The sequence below is a fragment of the Hemitrygon akajei genome, chromosome 4 (genome assembly GCF_048418815.1).
Source record: "Hemitrygon akajei chromosome 4, sHemAka1.3, whole genome shotgun sequence".
Taxonomy (NCBI): Eukaryota; Metazoa; Chordata; class Chondrichthyes; order Myliobatiformes; family Dasyatidae; genus Hemitrygon; species Hemitrygon akajei.
In genome coordinates, this window is record NC_133127.1 from 39529057 (window position 1) to 39547504 (window position 18448).

The 18448-nt window shown below is 42.5% G+C and overlaps 1 protein-coding gene across 1 annotated transcript in view; it reads left to right on the forward strand.

The window, feature by feature from the left end:
* Window positions 1-18448, forward strand: part of stpg2 (sperm-tail PG-rich repeat containing 2) — a 533079-nt gene that overhangs the window by 304216 nt on the left and 210415 nt on the right. Inside the window, exon 11 of the mRNA XM_073041898.1 lies at window positions 11730-11883. Coding sequence (XP_072897999.1) covers window positions 11730-11883 — 154 coding nt within the window. The remainder of the gene's footprint in view (window positions 1-11729; window positions 11884-18448) is intronic.

The window sequence follows — 18448 nt, forward strand, 5'->3', positions numbered from 1 at the left end:
AAGAGGTAGTGAGAGATCAAGAGTTCATCTTTTAACATAGTAGTCCATTCAAGAATCTCTTAACAGCTGGATAGAAGCAGCCCTTGAGCATGATAGTAGATAAGCCTTTTTTTGTATCTTCTGCCCAGTTGGAGGGAGGAGAACAGGGTAACTGGGTTGGGTGGGGTCGTTGATTATGTTGTCTGATTTGTCTTAGGCACTATGAAAAAGTATTTATTTAACTCCGTGTAAATGTAAATGTTAATCTTTCATTTGATTTTGTTGCTTACTGTCATTCATGGGATTGCAGAGCTGGGGGTGTTTGATCAATTATTGATGCGTTGGCTCCAAAGGAGCCTTCCGGTTGGCCCATGTCCTAGATCTTTTTCCATAGCACTGTGAAACTTTTCTTCCTTTTAAAGTATTTCTCCAATACCATTTTTGAATGTTCCCACTGTGTTTGCTTCCAACAATCTTTCAGGCAACATTTTCAGATCAGAACATGTCATGCAAAACAGAACATCCCATCTTACCACTGCCTGATTTGCCAAATAATTTCCATTTGTCGCAGCGATCACTAACTTGCTATTTTCTCCCAAATTACATCAGTTCTCCTTCCTGGAAAAGAATCAGCCCTTTTTTTATGGCCAAATACTGTAAATTTATATCTTCTCTTGATAGAGAAATTTGAGGCAAGCAACCCATCACAGTAATACTCCTGACAAGTCCATGAGCAAGATGACGCAAATGCTGAAGGTAGTGGAATCTGATGGGAAAGGAAGATATTTAAGGCCACGCCATATATTCAGCCTGGGTATTCTATAACCCCGTAGTATGAATATTGAATTCCAGTAAACTGCCCCTCCTCTGTCCCTTTTCTCTCTCCTCCCGAAATACCCAGCCCCCCATCACCATGTCCCCCTCATCTCCTTTACCCAATCCATCTTTCCATCCCACCTTCCTCCCCTATCAGATTCCATCATCTTTAACCCTTTTTGCCTCCACCTATCTCCTCCCAGCTTCTGTCATCCCCATTCCCCACCCTCCCAACTTCTATCACCCCCTCACCTGGATCCACCTATCACCTCTTGGCATTTGCTCAACTCCTTCCCTCACCTCCTTATGTCGGTCACCTCCCCTTGTTGTTTCAGTCCAGATGCAGGGTCTTCACCTGAAATGTCAACTACCTATTTCCCTCCCAAGATGCTGCCTGACATGTTGAGCTCCTCCAGATCTTTTAGTATTGGTATGCACTTCGTTTCCCAGGCTACTCAACCTCTTGTTTAAATATTTGACTGATTTCTAAAGGACATTCATTAAACTTAAAGGTCTGAACATCACTACTTCAGCCCCTTATCAGTTCTGCTCTGCTGCTCCAAGGCCTGATTTTGGTCATTGCCTGTCTTCCTGATAACCTGTGTAAAATAATTCGCACTGCACCTTCCCAAGATGCTGACAAAACCACAGCAGCTGCTCAGCACAGACTGTCTGAATACAGCATATGTGGAGTTGTGTCAAAGAGACAGACCCTATCACAAACTATGATCTATTGATGAATCTCTATTATTATCTTAGCTTCATTAACTTGTGGTCAAAACTCACTGGTAAAGAATTCTTCTACACTCCTCCCCCCCCCCCCCCCCCCCCCGCCACCCATTGCTTTATAAAGTCCTTGTAGATCCTAAAAAGACTTTAAAACTATTGATTCTTTTGCCCATGACAAAATATTTCAACACATTTCTAAAAATTGGAGAGAATATTCCCCAAAGATCATGAACCTCGGCATGCTCTCCATGGCTGTTTCTCTCTTCTCTTTAGAAATGGGGTCTTTGAATGGCAAAAGCCATAACTCTCCACACCCAGATATTTTATGACTAATAAAAAAGTCAGAATCAGAATCCGATTTATTGTCGCTGACTTAATTCATGCGATTTGTTGCTTTGTGGCAGCAATTCAGTGCAATACATAAAAATATTACAAAGTACAATAAGCTATATCTAATATATATTATATTATGGATGGCATCCGTTAGACTCGCGAGACCATGGATCTGCGCCTGGAAAGTCTTGTGAGTGTCCTCTCCAGGGCGCAGGCCTGGGCAAGGTTGTATGGAAGACCAACTGTTGCTCATGCAGCAAGTCTCCCCTCTTCACAACACTGATGTTGTCCAAGGGAAGGGCAAGGGCCGATACAGCTTGGCACCAGTGATGTCGCAGGAGATGCCAGAACGAGGTTGAAGACAACGTCGGACTGCCTTAGGGACTCCAGCTCCGGATTTGTCCTCAGGGTTTACTCCCGAAGCCTTTCCTATGAGTGGGTATGGCCGCAAGGCAGCGGAGGTTTGCAATCAGAGTTTTACCTCTCTTAGATGGACTGCCTTCCCAGGCTGACAAGCTCCATCACCCAAAGCACTGGTTTTAAGGTGCCAGGACCCGCCTTCACCCCTTATCCTGTCAATAGAAACTGTTCTGCCGGGCTTAGAGGCTGAGCCACACGAGAAGGCCAGGAGTTGAACTTGGTTGTCAGAGGCTATTTAAGACGCATGCTGTGAGGAGCACTTTTAGGTAGCGGGAGCTTGTCTCCACTACCCCTCCTCGGCTTGACAACCTTGGAACCATATTATATACATATAATATATATGTGATATAATGTATTAATAATACTATTAATAATTATATGTAATATTTATATAGTAACAGCAAAAATAATGAGGTATTGTTCACCAGTTCATTGTCCATTTAGAAAATTAAATGTCCAACTAACAATTCAGGTTGATGCATCTACTGTGTCCTAGTACTTTACCATCTTGAGAAAGTTGTGTTCGTGAGCTCGCTGAGTTCTGCAGACCTCTTCCATAAAGCATCTCTCTCAGTAATAAATGAATGCTATTAATAGGTGTTGGAACTTGCAGCTGTTGTTTGGCACATGTCCACCACAATAGTCAACCATATCAACTTCACCGGTCACTCCTTTCACATCCCTTTCCTAGTGGTACTGCCACATTCTCAAACCCTTGATTCTACCTCTTCCATTATTGCCATATTAGCATTTATTTTTCATTACTTTGCACCATTTTGTTGCTTTGCACTCGATGTTGCATTTACTGTTGTTTTTATTACTACTGTGTACAGAGCAGAGAGTACTGGTGGAAGGCTGTTCTTATGGCTGGAGGTCTCTTCCACAAGGATTGGTACTGGACCTCTGTTTGTGATATACAGTACATCAGTGATTTGGATAAAAATGTAGATGGGTGGACTAGCAAGTTTGCAGGTGATTGGTAAGAAAGATTGGTGGAGTTGTGAACAGTTAGTTTACTTAAGTCAGACCACACATGGAGTACAGACAGACAGACAGACAGACATACTTCATTGATCCTGAGGGAAATTGGGTTTTGTTACAGCTGCACCAACCAAGAATAGTGAAGAAATATAGCAATATGAAACCATAAATAACTAAATAATAATAAGTTAATCATGCCAAGTGGAATTAAGTCCAGGACCAGCCTATTGGCTCAGGGTGTCTGACACTCCAAGGGAGGAGTTGTAAAGTTTGATGGCCACAGGTAGGAATGACTTCCTATGACGCTCAGTATTACATCTCGGTGGAATGAGTCTCTGGCTGAATGTACTCCTGTGCCTAACCAGTACATTATGGAGTGGATGAGAGTCATTGTCCAAGATGGTATGCAACTCGGACAGCATCCTCTTTTCAGACACCACTGTCGGAGAGTCCAGTTCCACCCCCACAACATCACTGGCCTTACGAATGAGTTTGTTGATTCTGTTGGTGTCTGCTACCCTGTTGCCCCAGCACACAACAGCAATTCTGGTTACCCCATTATAGGAAGGATCAAGTTTAATATCACCGGCGTAAGTTGTGAAATTTCTGGCTATGCGGCAGCAGTACATTGCAATACATAATAAAAACTGAATTGCAGAGATAAATAAATGTATTTTAAAATTAAATAAATAGTGCAAAAAAATGAGGTAGTGTTCATAGGTTCAATGCCCATTCCGAAATGTGAAGAAATGGAGACTGTGGAAAGAGTAAAAAGAGGATGTTGCTTGGATTAAAGGATATGAACTATATGGAAAGTTCACTTAGGTTGTTCTCTCTAGAGTGACAGAGGCTGAGGGGAGATCTGATACAAGATTTAAAACATTATAAGAGCCATACTGTAGATAGGGTAGACAGTCAGAATCTTGTCCCCAGGGTAGAAATGTCAAAAGAAAAATAGAGGACATGCTTTTAAGGTTAGAAGGGGAATTTTAAAGGTGATGTGAGGGGCAAGTTCTTTACACAGAGTGTAAGTGACTGGAATGGGTTACCAGGGGTAACAGTGGAAGTGGACAGTTTGGTTGAGTGTAAGAGGCTGTGGATAGACACATGCATATGAGGAGAATGGAGGGGAAGGGATGATACACAGGAGGAGGACATTTAGTACAAATTGGCATCAAGGTTAGCACTTCATGAGCTGAATGGCCTGTCCATTGTGGAACTGTGCTATGTTCTATATATGCTGTTTACTCTGGGAACTTCAGAGATTTCATTGCACCCTGATATTTTTGACAATAAATTAAAATAAATTTACCTGCTTAATACTATTCTTTACAATCAGAGGCTGCCATTGGGGCATGTCGCTACCTCCACTGGTCTTTAACCATGTTATAATCACATATAGGTTGTATATGTGTTTTAAATGGCCTCTTTCCACACTGTAACCTTTTTCTGGTTCGTTATCTACAAATTGATTAAAAAAATAAAATTTAAAATTCTACCCATTCCCGGACTTAAGAGGATCTATCCTGGGCCCAACATATTGATGCAATCCCAAAGAAGGCATGACAGCAGCTAGGAGTTTGAGGAGATTGTGTATGTCATCAAAGACTCTAGCAGGTTTCTACAGATGTACTGTGGAGTACATTCTGCTGGTTGCAATACTGCCTGCTGTGAGGGCTGCAATGCGAAGGATCAAAAGAAGCTGCAGAGGCTTGTAACTTAGTAGGCTCAATCATGATCACTGGCCTTCCCATTATTCAGGACATCTTCACAAAGTAGTGCCTCAAGAAGGTGGTCCCCATCAGTAAGGAACCCCACCATCTGGAACATACCCTCTTCTCAGTACAACCATCAGAGAGGACGTACAGGAGCCTGAAGACCCACACTCAACATTTTAGGAACAGTTTATTCACCTCCATCGTCAGTTTTGTGAGTAGGCCTGAATCCATGAATGTGACCTCACTATTCTTCTTTTGCACTAATTTATTTGATCTTTTATTGTAACTGATAGTAAGTTTTAAAGTTTTTTCATTGTACTCTTGGGGTGGTGGGCTGGAGATATGTCTCTACCGAAGGAGGTGTAAGACGCTTCTTCCCTCCGCTGGCCTGCCGGTTACCTCTGGACAAGGTGTTGCACCTGCTTAGCCCCCCCCCCCCCCGATCAGGGTCACACGGCCATGGGAGCGGGTGGTGGATGGTCAAATGAGCAGCTGTTGCATATCACAAGTCCTGGTTATGTGACCACTGACAACAGGCAGACAATCTCTGAAGAGAATTGATAACTGCTGGGGTCACCCATCTTGTAAAGACACTGCCCGGCAGAAGGCAATGACAAACCACTTCTGTAGAAAAATATGCCAGGGACACTCACAGTCATGGAAAGGCCATGATCGCCCACACTTAACAAAAAAAAGAGCTGCCACGAGAACAATAAATTTCACAATGTATGTCAGTGAAAATAAACCTGATGAAACTCAGTCCTCATAATTTTGAATGCCCCTGCTAAATCCATACTGCTGTAATGTGGCACTGCTGGTCTCTCCATGTGATGAAAATTCCTTCCAGATGACACTTTGCCCCCTCTGTTAATGATGCTTTGCCCAGCATCAAAAACAGTTGTCGTTTACTCCAAAGGAAGAATCTGTCACACCTTCTGTGCAGGTGACCTGCGGTAGACTGCGTTGGCCCTGTGGCACGACCTTGAGAGATATAGCATGCATAATGTGTCCTTGGTATCAGCGTACAGTTGTCAGTTTAGAACCAAAATCTACCTGGTGATACATGACTTTCCATAGAACTGTATCATGAATAAAATAATACACAATATCATTTTAGCTCATTAAGGGCTGTGTAAAATTGTGAAATAATCTCTGCTTTATGATAAAGCAGAGGGAATATCTAACTTTCTAAATGAAAATAGGTTTTAAAAAATTAATGAAGCACATTTCATTATTTGGTTTATTAGGTAGTCTGCAAAACTGTCCTAACAACCCTATAATTTATTTAGTGCCCATTTTGTTATGCCCGAGATTGATCCATCAGCAAATGACTGTTTGGCTTAACCTTCATACTTACACAAAACTTAATTTTCACTGTTGTCCTTTCCACCTGATTTCCTGACCCCAGGTCCTCTCCTATCACTCTGTCCTTGGCTTACACTTGCTTCACTGTCAGAGGGTGTACTGAATCTTCTGACAGACAACTGTGGGGTAGTACACTGGTGCAGCTGGTAGAGCCACTGTCTTGCTGCTCCAGCAAAACCTGACCTCAATCCTGACTGTGTTAAACTTGCACGTTCTCCCTGCCACTGTGTGGGTTTACACTAAGTGCTTTGGTTTCCTCTCACACCTCAAAGATGTGGGTCAGTGGGTCGATGGATTGTTGTAAATTTGCTCCTAGTGTGTAGGTGAGTGGTAGATCTTGGGTGGAATTAATGGGAATATGGAGACAATAAGATGGGGCTAGTGTAAATAGGCACTTGATGGTTGACATGGACACAGTAGGCTAAAGGACTCACTGGCTCTCTTTATACCTTTAAGTTCATCTTTGTTTTCAAGTCCTAAAATACATAGATGATGTATTCACTTCCAGATATCTAGTCTTATTGGTGCTAGTGGCACTGGCCAAAAATGGTATGGTCTCCAATATTTTTACATTTCAGTGCAAGTGACTACATTATTTACGTTTAACTTCTGAGCATAAATCAGAATTAGAATTAATTTTAATATCACTGGCATATGCTGTGAAATTTGTTGTTTTCTGACAGTACATAATAATAAAAACAGTAAATTACAGTAAGGAGTATATATATTAAAAAGTTAAATTAAATATTTAGTGCAAAACGAGAAAAGAAGTAGTGAGGTAGTGTTGATGGGTTCAGTGTCCATTCAGAAATCGGATGGCAGAGGGGAAGACACGGTTCCTGCATCATTGACTGTGTGCCTCCAGGCTTCTGCACCTCCTCTCAGATGGTAGCAACAAGGAGAAAGCATGTCCTGGGTGATGGAGGTTGTTAATGATATATGTCGCCTTTTTGAGGCATCACTCCTTGAAAGTGTCCCGGATGCAATTGCCCATGATGGAGCTGATGGGGTTTACAACTTCCTGAAGCTGATTTTGATCCTGTGCCATGCACCCCCCCCCCCCAATACCAGAATATAATGCAACCTGTTAGAATGCTCTCCACGGTACATCTGCAGAAATTTGATAAAGTCTTTGGCGACATACCAAATCTCCTCAAACTCCTCATGAAATATAGCTGCTGCCGTGCCTTCTTTGTAGCTGCATCGTTATGCTAGGCCCAGGATAGACCTTCAGACACACAGGTATTTGAAATTGCTCACCCTTTCCACTTCTGATCCTTTGACGAGGCTGGTGCGTGTTCCATCGTCTTACCCTTTCTGAAGACCGCAATGAATTCTTTGATTTTAATGATGTCGAGGGCAAGGTTGTTCTTGCGACACTATACAACCAGCTGATCTATCTCAAATGTGTATGCCTTGGCGTCACCATCTGAAATTCTGCCTGCAGCAGTTGTGTCATCAGCAAATTTATAGATGGCATTTGAGCTGTGTCTAGCCACACAGTTGTAGGTGTGGAGAGAGTAGAGCAGTGGGCTAAGCATGGATCCTAGAGGTGCACCGGTGTTAATTATCAGCGAGGTGGAGATGTTATTTACAATCTACACAGACTGTGGTCTTCTGGTGAGGAAGTTGAGGATGTATTTGCAGAGGGAAATTCAGAGGCCCTGGTTTTAGAACTTTTCGATCAGAACTGTCAGAATGATGGTGTTAAACACTGAGCTGTAGTCAATAAACAGTATCCTGACATAAGTATTAGTATTGTCCAAGTAATCCAAGGCTGCATGAAGAGCCAATGAGATAGCATCTGCTTGTTGACCTATTGGACAATAGGGAAATTGCAGTGGGTCCACATCATTACTGAGGAAGGTGTTGATTCTACCCATAGCCAACTTCTCAAAGCACTTTGTCACAGTAGATGTGAGTGCCACTGGGCGATAGCCATTAACGCAGCTCACTCTGTTCTTCTTGGGCACTAGTATGATTGTTACCCTTTCAAAGTAGGTGGGAACTTCTGACTGTAGCAATGAGAGTTTGAAAATGTCTTTTGAACACTCCCGTAAGTTGGTTGGCACAGATTTTTAGAGCCCTACCACGTACACCATCTGTTCACCCTCTTGAAAGATGTTCTGACGTCAGCCTCTGAGACAGAGAGATCACAGGGTCACCAATGCTGCAGGGAACCTCATAGCTGTAGTTTTATTCTTCCTTTCAAAGTGTGCTTAAAAGTCATTGAGCTCATCTGGAAGTGAAGCATCACTGCCATCGTATGTTAGGTTTCTTATTAACATCTGGTTTAGCATGGTGCTAGTGATGCCCAGCGACTACTTACCTGTGGCAAAAAAAAAGAAGAAAACTACTAAACACCTTATTACTAACACTTTATTAATAACAATCAATGCTAACATGGAGAGGCGAGCAGTGGTGGAGGCAGAGGCACAGGTGAAAAATGGTCAAGGAAAATGGACTCAGAGGCCCAGGGAAGGCATGGTTAAGGCAAGGGGGGGGGGGTGGTGTGTGTCAAAGAAGAGTCAAGGCAGAGTCATGGCGATCGTGAGAGTGAGGGAAGTCTGGATGTCTGATTGATTTAAATGCAGGGCCGGGCTGGGCTGAACTGGAAAGGTTGGGTATGGGCCAAATTGTGGTGGTGGGGTTCAGACCTCCGAGCAGTGAGAGCAAAGAGACACCTGATGTTTGGATGATTTAAGCCCTGGGCCAGATTAGAAAGGTCAGGGTGTTGGGACTGAAGGTGAGGCGAGGGCTGGTCCTGCTTGCTGAACTGAGGCTGTGGCCTGTTCTGGCTGCAGTGATGCCTGGCTTTGTGTCTTTTGTAAAACTTATGTTCTGAAGCTATTTGCTTACTTTTATTGTTCACACAAATTGTTTCTTTTCTCTCTCTCTCTCCCTCTCCCCCCATTGGGTGTTTGACAGTCTTTTTTTTAATGGGTTCCTTTGAGGTGTTTTGTTTTGTGTTTGCTTATTAAGAGATGAATCTCAAGGTTGTATATCAAAGGTTCAGGGTTCAAAGGTCAAGTTTAATGTCAGAAATGTATACAATAAATATCCTGAAATGTTTTTTCTTCACAAGCATCCACGAAAACAGAGAAGTGCCCCAAAGAATGAACAACAGTTGAATGTGATAACCCCGAAGTTCCCCCAGTTCACCCCTCACGCGCATAAGCAGAAGTGAGCAACGATCCCCCCTCCCCCCACCGGCAAAAATAAATGCACATCAGTACCATCACCGAACCCAAGCGTATGCTAAACAATAGCAAAGACACAGACCAAAGATATTCTAAAGGCTTCGCATTTCATCCAAAATTCTACAACCCACAATTTTCTCTCTCCCTGGTAAGGGAGACGGAGGTGTCCCTCATGTCCCTCACATGGCTCTCCTGCCGTGACACCGACACTCGATCTGCCCATCTCCAAAGCCCTGAGATCTTAGACTTCCGAACACGATCGAGACTCTTCAGTATACATACTTTGATAATAAATGTTCTTTGAACTTTGAACTCAAAAAAAATCGTTTTGCTTTGTTAAAAGCAATGGCCTACAAACCCTGCCAGAGTTGACGTGCATCTAATTTCAGCTCTAACCTCAATTGGAACTGTTCTTTTGCTTTTGCGATGGCCTTCCATAATTGCACCTGGCCTTCTTAGGCTATAAGACCATAAGGTATAAGAGCAGTATTAGGCCATTTGGCCCATGGAGTCTGCTCTGCTATTTATCATGGCTGATCCAATTTTCCTCTCAGCCCCAAACTCCTGCCTTCTCCCCTGACTGATCAAGAATCTTGTATAGTCCTGGATCATCAGACTTGAATATTACGGATTTAGTCCTCAGCAGTCTACAAATCTTCTGGTTTATCCACGGCAGATTCCAACGGTCTGTAAGTGAGCTTTGGTGTTGGGAGTAAAAGAGGTGGTTTCAGATTACTTCTCTGCAATACACCTCATCCTGCTCCATTTCTTTACAGCTTAATGCAAAAGTGGATTGGTAGAGCACAGCTAGGTTGTGTTATGTCATCACCATCCATAACCTTCACCTAGTGTATACCTGTGAAGTTGTAATTTACCCATCTTCAGCCTCCCCCTTTTTCCCCTCTGTGTTAATTCTCCCTTTATGCCCCTTTTCCTATCAGTTTCTCACCATCTCTACTATTTTCTCTGTGTGTGTGTGTGAGAGAGAGAGGGAGAATGAGAGACACTTTATCACCAACTAACAAACAGCCCACTAACTTACAATACAAGTACAAAGTCTTTGCTGCCAATTCTTTTCACTAAAGAAATCACAAAATCTTTACAAGTTCTGCCATTGGAACAAGTGCCAGTGTATAACAAAATCAGAAAATGCTGGAAATTGTTGGTCAGGCAGTGTCTGTGGAGAGGGAAGTGGGTTAAATGTTTCCAATTGAAACTGACCCTTTAGATCTTCACTTCTTTGATCAGAGGGCTTCCAGCATCTGCAGCTTTTTGATTTTTATTTACCAGTCCAATGATACGCAACTATACACCTCTTGTGTTTTCCCAGATATTTATTCCTTCAAATAACAAAATCACACACTCCTTTAACATTGTGTGAAATCCCCAAGCTCCATGTAGGAGTTCAACTGAGCTGTATTAAAATGGAAGACCTAAAACTTGGTCAAATAGTTTTAAGGATTTTATAGGAATCGGGGGAATGATGAGTGAGTGAGATAGACAGACAGATAGATAGAAGAAAGGGGGAGAGAGAGGGTGAGAATCAGAGGCAGAAACGTAGAGAGGGAGAGGTGGAGGGAAGGAGGGAACAACCCTTTCTTTCATCTTTTTATACTGGCTGTCTCCCTTATTTCCAGTCCAAATGAAGCACCTTGACCCAGAACATTTCCCTCCAGACATGATTTCTGATCTGCTAAGTTCCCCCATCACTTTTACAGTTGCTCCAGATTTGAGGATCTGCAGTCTCTCTGGTGTACCCAGAGGTCACAACCTGGGCAGTTAAAGACACCGCCGCTGGTAGTGGGGAGTTTAAAACAGGAGATGCAGAATGAGAGGAGTGCAGTGACTGTGGAGATTTATTGGGCTGAAGGAAGTTACAGAGATACTGGGAGCAAGGCCAAGAGAGGTTTAAAGTGGGGGTGGGAGGGAATTTTAAAATAAATGGCTTTGATCAGCTGAGAGCCAATGAACACGGAGAACATTTGAGGCTGAGAATAGATAGCTAGATTTTAGTTAGTCTCACATATATGATAAAGGGCATAGATGGCTTTACAATATTGATTATACTGAAAGCGCTAAATTGCTTTTTTACATTTCCATCTTCATAAATTATGCTCTGTTACTTCAAAGCCTTCATTGTAAAAGAGAAACTTGGAGAAGTACGACTATGTTCTGTTTCCTACTGCAGGATTATCCAGCACCAGGCTCCTATGAAGTGCAAAAAGCATTTGAGAAAACTCAAGCCAGGGGTCCCAGCACTTCAGATGAATTCACTTGCAACTCATTCCTCACGACTGTGCCAAGGAACTTCAATCTAGCTCGACAGACTGCAGACGAGCCGGGTAGGTTCGAGGACAAGCTATGCTCGACATGCATTATTGATTCAGAATTTGTGTAGTAGCAGGGCTCATTGCCGTCTGGGAGGAAAGCTGACTAAACAAATTTAATGATCTCTGAAACAAGAACTTTCCTTTTTCCAATTCCCTTCTGCTGTCAGGTGTCAGTTCAAAGGGATCCCTGGCATCCCACGGCTGTGATGTCATCAATATGTTCTGAACAGTTAATTAGATTGAAAATGTTCTCACTGGGAGCAAAACTGGAACGGCAGCACCATGGGGGTGCTGTAAGTTGTACAGGCATTGCACAACCCTGTGTTCGATCCTGACTTGTGGTGCTGCCCATCAGGAGTTTCCACATTGTCTCTGGTGCTGTTGTGCTGTTCCAATTTCCTCCCACATCCCAATAGCATGCTGGCTAGTTGACCACTGTAATGCGGGTGGGCTTTAAGAGGTATGTGAGGGAGTATAGGTTACAGGGACAGGAGTGGAGGACTGTGCTCGATAAGAATGCTCTGAGGGCTAGCATAGGGTCAGTAGCCTAGAGGTCTCTTTCTATGTTGTGGAAACAAATGAGAATTAAGTAGAAGTACTTGGTGGAGGCAAACATTTCATTCTTCCCATTATTAGTTGAGGCTTTAAGTTCAAGAGTCAAGAAGTTGCAGCATTATATAACTGGTTAGGCGGGATCGGGTGTACTATACTGTACTGCATTCGTTTCTGTTCGCCCCATTCTAGGAAGGTTTGTGGCAGGTGCAGGTTTACCTAGATGCTGCCTGGATTAGAGGGCGTGCAGAATAAGGAGTGGTTGGAAAAACTTGGGCTGTTTTTCTGGAGCAGCAGAGGCTGAAGGGAAAACTGGAAGGAATTTTGAAAGATTATGAGAGGCATAGATAGAATAGGCAGCTGGTTCTATTCTGTTTTATATTATATGTTCTCTTTTCTGTCTTTGAGACAGCAGCAACGCAAGGATGTAAGTTGATGCTTGGTGCATTCTTGCCTTTTTTCAGTGAATTTGATTTCAGTGAAACAAATCAGAAGAAGAGTACAGTGGGCATTTGTTGCAAGGTTTGCGCTAGGAAACGGGGGTAATGCAGCATTTACATTGAGGTTTGATGTTACCGTTAATGCTTTGTGACACATGAAACAAAGTCATTAGAGTCGTTGCGAACACTTAACTGTTTCACCATGAGATAATTTGAAGGGCTCACATTAACTGGCTGGTCTAATGGGAAATTTTACAGAAACAGCACTGGAACAACCAAAGGTCAAAATAATCTTAGAGCCATGCTGTCAATATGAAAGATAAGTTCTGCAAATGGTTATTGAAGGAACAGTTTTTACCTCAAACACAATCAGCAAATTACAGAGAGTTGTGAACGCAGCCCAGTCCTTCACACAAACCAGCCTCCCCACCATTGTCTCTATCTACTCTTTCTGTTGCCTCAGGAAAACAGCCAACATTATCTAGGACCTCTCCCACTCCTGTTCACTCTCTCTTCTCCCCTCTCCTGCCAAGCAGAAAAATCAAAGCTTAAGAGAACATACCATCATACTTAAGGACAACTTCTACCCTGCTGTTATTAGACTCTCACATGGACTTCTGATGTGCTAAAAGATGAACTCTTGATCACTCAATTTCCTTCCCAGTGCCCCTTGCACTTTGTTTGTCTATCTGTCTTGTACTTCCTCTGTAAGTGCAGCACGATATTCTTCATTCTAATTTCTCTTTATTGTTTCGATGTACCTATGTGTGGAATGATCTGTCTGGATGGCACGCAGACAAATACTTTTCACAGTGTCTTGGTAGATGTGACAGTAATAAGCCAATACCAATTTCTGAGCTTAGCATTGTAGTAGATTTGGGAACTGAGCTCTTAAACACATGGGCAGATCACCAAACATAAGCTCTTCCTACAAACTCAAACCTTATTGGACTTCTTGAACATGCTGGTTCTATTAATGAAGCTGACAATGGACGTGTTTACAGATTATTGCAGAGGGATCTTGGTGTCTTTGTACAAGAAATACCTATATCACTTCTGCTGGTTGCTTGGCACTGTGTGTTCATGATGTCCTGTGCAGTAGCTGAACTTTCCTGAGACAAAATGTCGAGAGGCTGGTTCATCGTCTACACCCCAGGAGCTTTCAGTAGGAACCATTTGCTCCCCTGAGCAGGCATTCCAGTGTGCTGGACAATACCACTACACTGCTTTCACAAAGCCCTTCAGTTGCATTGACAAGCAGACTAATGTCAGTTCCATCTCCCAGGCCAGTGTCTTCAGTATGGCATGCGATTGCACTTGCATGCTTAACACCAGACTCCTGAAACACATGTTTATATTCTTATTTTGTTCCAAATTCAGTCAAGGAAAGAGAATGCCAGGCAGACAGAGAAATTGATATACTGAAGGCTTCCTTGAAAAGTTTGTAATGTCGCACTGACCACTGGGAATCTCAGATCCACGATCACTCCAAACAGAGATGTAAGGGGTTTCTTCTTTATGTTACTACATATGTTAATCAAAATGGCTCCTTTGTTATGTTAGAGGTAAGAATGCTTCTTTGTTATGGTAACTGGTGAGAGAGTGCTTTCTCTCACAGCTTGTTTGGGTTATAATTACTGATAACGAGAATTGTATTCATTTGTTAACCAATTGGGATAGATGTTATTCTGTCTTGTGGGTCTGTAAGCTAGTGTTGTGCAGGCTTTTGGGGAGTTGGAGGGGAGATCGCGAGGAAGGAGGACATGCTGGATGTGCTCTGGTCGACCACTGAGGTTGTTCCCAGGTGGCGGGTTGAGGAGGTCAGAGAAGATCGAATAGCGGACCGAAGACTTCGATAGTTGAGCTCCAACAGTTGTGCACGAATTGACTGAACTCTGATAAGTTTTGGTGCCTTTTCTTTCTTTTCTTTCATATATATTGTATCGCTATTAATTACCTAGTTCTAGTATGATTTATAAAGTGTATTCTGTGAACGTACATGGTGTGCGGTTTGATATTGTGTGTGCGAGTTTGTACCAGTGTGCATTTCGCAGCATCCACGCATACGGGAGACACGGTTTGGCGGGTGGACGGATTTTTACTAGACATGCATCAGCCGATCGTGTGAGCGTCACAGAGAGAAGCATTCAGAGTGCTGTTGGTGACCTCGAGCCTGCAGATCCCCCATATAAGCAGGGGAAGGAATGGGCCATCTCATAACCTACCCATCCAGAGGTTCTGTCAAAAATCTCCTGTCCCATTGGTGGAAGAGACTGCAGTCTTCATCAACCACCTCAGGGCCTACTAAAACTGAAGAGAAGTAGGTACATTATCTTTACTTCCCAAGGACTGCCTAAGAAAAGAGGACAACTAATCCTTTCACAGTTTAGCGATGGTGACCATTGGCAAATCTTTACTTCTTAAGTGTTTGTAACATGAACAGTGATATATAAATACACCTTGCCACAGTTGGTACATCTGTTGATAAAAGATTGAGGGGTTATTCATTCTTCCATCAGACTTCAGTGTCATCTCATCTGTAACAAATGCTTTTATTTGGTTCAATCCAGATTTTTGGCGATACATTCCTATTTGTGTTACAAATGGCCTAAATCTGAATGTCATGTCTGCTTAAAACAAAAGATAACTATCTTCAATTTAATTAATGCACACCAAACTCTTCTGAAATCTTTTCTATTGTTTTCTTTCTGTGCTATCCTACTTTTTTGGATGCCCTGGTTTAGACCGAGGGCTTATAATGCCTCCTGGGTGTGTTAAATCCCAAGCGATGTCATAGGTAGAACCAGAACCTTTGAAAAGGGCAACACGCACAAAATGCTGGTAGAACGTAGCAGGCCAGGCAGCATCTATAGGAAGAAGTACAGCCGACGTTTCGGGCCGAGACCCTGAATTCCACCAGCATTTTGTGTGTGTTGCTTGAATTTGCAGCATCTGCAGATTTCCTCGTGTTTGCCTTTGAAAAGGGTGTGGAGTTGCCACATCCCTAGTGAGTTCTAAGCATATTCAGGTTCACTTCTGCAACCGGGTGGTTGTATTATTGAAGTCTTGATGTGTATTCAAGCAGCACTGGAAAAGTGAGATGTTGGATTCTACTGGTTGGAAGTCATCCCTGGTCAGTGACAGTGTACACACCACCAGGCTCAAGGATAGCTTCTATCCCTCTGTTATCAGAACTTTGAATGGACTTCTCATATGCAAAAAGACAAACTCTTCATCTCCTAATCTACGTCATTGTGGCCCTTGCACTTTGTCTTCTACTTTAACTGTATTCTGCTTTCTACCTCAATATCCTTATGTATGGAATGATCTGTCTTTGTGGAAGTCTGAATGTGTGGAATGGCATGTGAGCAAAGCTGTAAATTGGTACATGTGGCAATAATAAGTCGGTACTATAAACCAGTACTGGTGTGCTTAACAATGCATAATGCACTGGAGGAACTCTGTGGGTCAGGCATTATCTATGGATAGTTGAGGTATTGTTAGGTTGAGGTTCTTCATCTGGACGCTTAAGTATCCTGTACTTAGCACCACAGACAGACAATACATTCCTAGACAGTACAAGTTGTTCCATTTACAATGTGCTGCATAAAGAAAGATTGATCTTTTGATACGAGAATAATATATTTCTGATAAGTGTCACTTTGATAATAGTAAGAATTTTGTACCTTGGAAAATTGGTTGAATTAAGTATAAGGCAGTTGTCCAAAACAGGCCATTCATCCCATCAAGCCCATGATTGAATTCTATCCCAGGTGAAAGATTGTAGTTTACTTTGTGAATAATAACTTATTTTCTGTCAGCCCCTATTGAGGGTTGAAAATGGAGCCTCACAAGAAAGCAGTTGATTTCCATGATCACAACCAATTTCATCTTTGTTTCACTGTGACATCACCAAAGTCAAAGTCAAGTTTATTGTCATATGCACAAGTACATATATGCAATGAAAAACTTGCCTGCAGCAATTTACGGACACCTGGCATCATATAAGTAGCATCCAGAAGTCAAAAAGATCATATTTTTATAAGAAAGGGCACAATTAAACAAAAACAAGTTAATTTCAGTACAGGTTGATCAAGGTGGTCATTATGTTGCTGAACTCTAGTGGCTAAGGTTGTGCAGATTGGTCCACGAACCGAGGCTGAAGGCAAGTAGCTGTTCTTTAACCTGAAGGTATGGGACTTCAGGCTTATGGATCTTGAGAAATGTGAGATGATAGCATGGATGGATGCTGGAGGCCTTTGATGAAGGGCCTTGCATTTTTGAGGCAGCACATCCTGTAGAAACGACAGATGGTCAGGAGGGATGTGCCCGAGTTCACTGTTCCCTACAGCTTCTTAAGTTTCTGTGCATCCAATTGCCAAATCAGACTATGGAACAACTAGTCAGGACACTTTCAACAGTACATCTGTAGAAGTTAGTTAGAGCATTCAGTAACCAGCATGATCTTCATAGTTTGAAAGAAAGTAAATCGCTGATGGACCTTCCTTATGATCATCATTTGCATTCATAGGATAAATTTCCTCATCCAGACCATGTTTAGAAACTGATCAAGAAGAAATGTATTAATTTTTTTAGATAAGAATTGTGGTCCAAGACAAGGATGTTGACTATTTTGGATCAATGGAAGGAGGGGCTTCCTTTTCCCTGGCACTCATGAGTCTCTGAAGCATCTTCTATTGATTGCAGTTGTGAATATACTCATCCTTGGCTCAGATGATGAATATATTTGGTTGAAATGGATTGATTTTCAAATGCCAAGGGAGTGGAGGCATATGGGGATTGAGAGAGGTTGGGGGTAGGGGGAATGAGGAAAATGATGGAGCTAGACCATCACCCTCACTCTGACTGGAAGGAGGAGAAAGTTCAGAGGATGTATTATCTGTTGCTTCCCTTAATGATCTTTTGTTCAAAAAAACAGCAGGAAATATGCATAACAGAACCACTGCATTTTATTTTACTGTGCTTTGAGGTAGGATATCACATAAAATATCTCTTTGATATTAGAAATCTGATTGAACTTGTAAATGCTGACAACTGTCACATCCACCATGCACTGTTAATGTTGTAGTCTTCAAGGATTCATCCTCTACTTGAAACGTAGTAGTTTAATGAAACTTATACTCTGGAGCTTGCGAATATCTAGGGCTATCATATTCCACTTACTTTCGTTAAAAATTTGAAGATAGTGTTGGTGTATTTTCTGGTGTGCTGTCATGAAATTGTGTTCAGCTCTTTTAACACCTTCTATCTAAAAGTAGAGGTTACAGCCGGTTTTATCACAGGTAAAGCCCTCCCCACCACTGAGCACATCTACATGAAGCATTATTACAGGAAAACAGCATCCATCATCAGGCACCCCCCCCCCCCCCCCACTACCCAGGTTATGTTCTCTTTTGATGCTGCCATCAGGAGGAAGGTACAGGAGTCTCAGGACTCTCACCACCAGGTTCAAGAACTGCTATTACTCCTCAACCAACAGGCTCTCGAACAAAAGGGGATAACTTTACTCAACTTCACATGCCCCATCATTGAAATATTCCCACAGCCTAAGGACTCTTCATCTT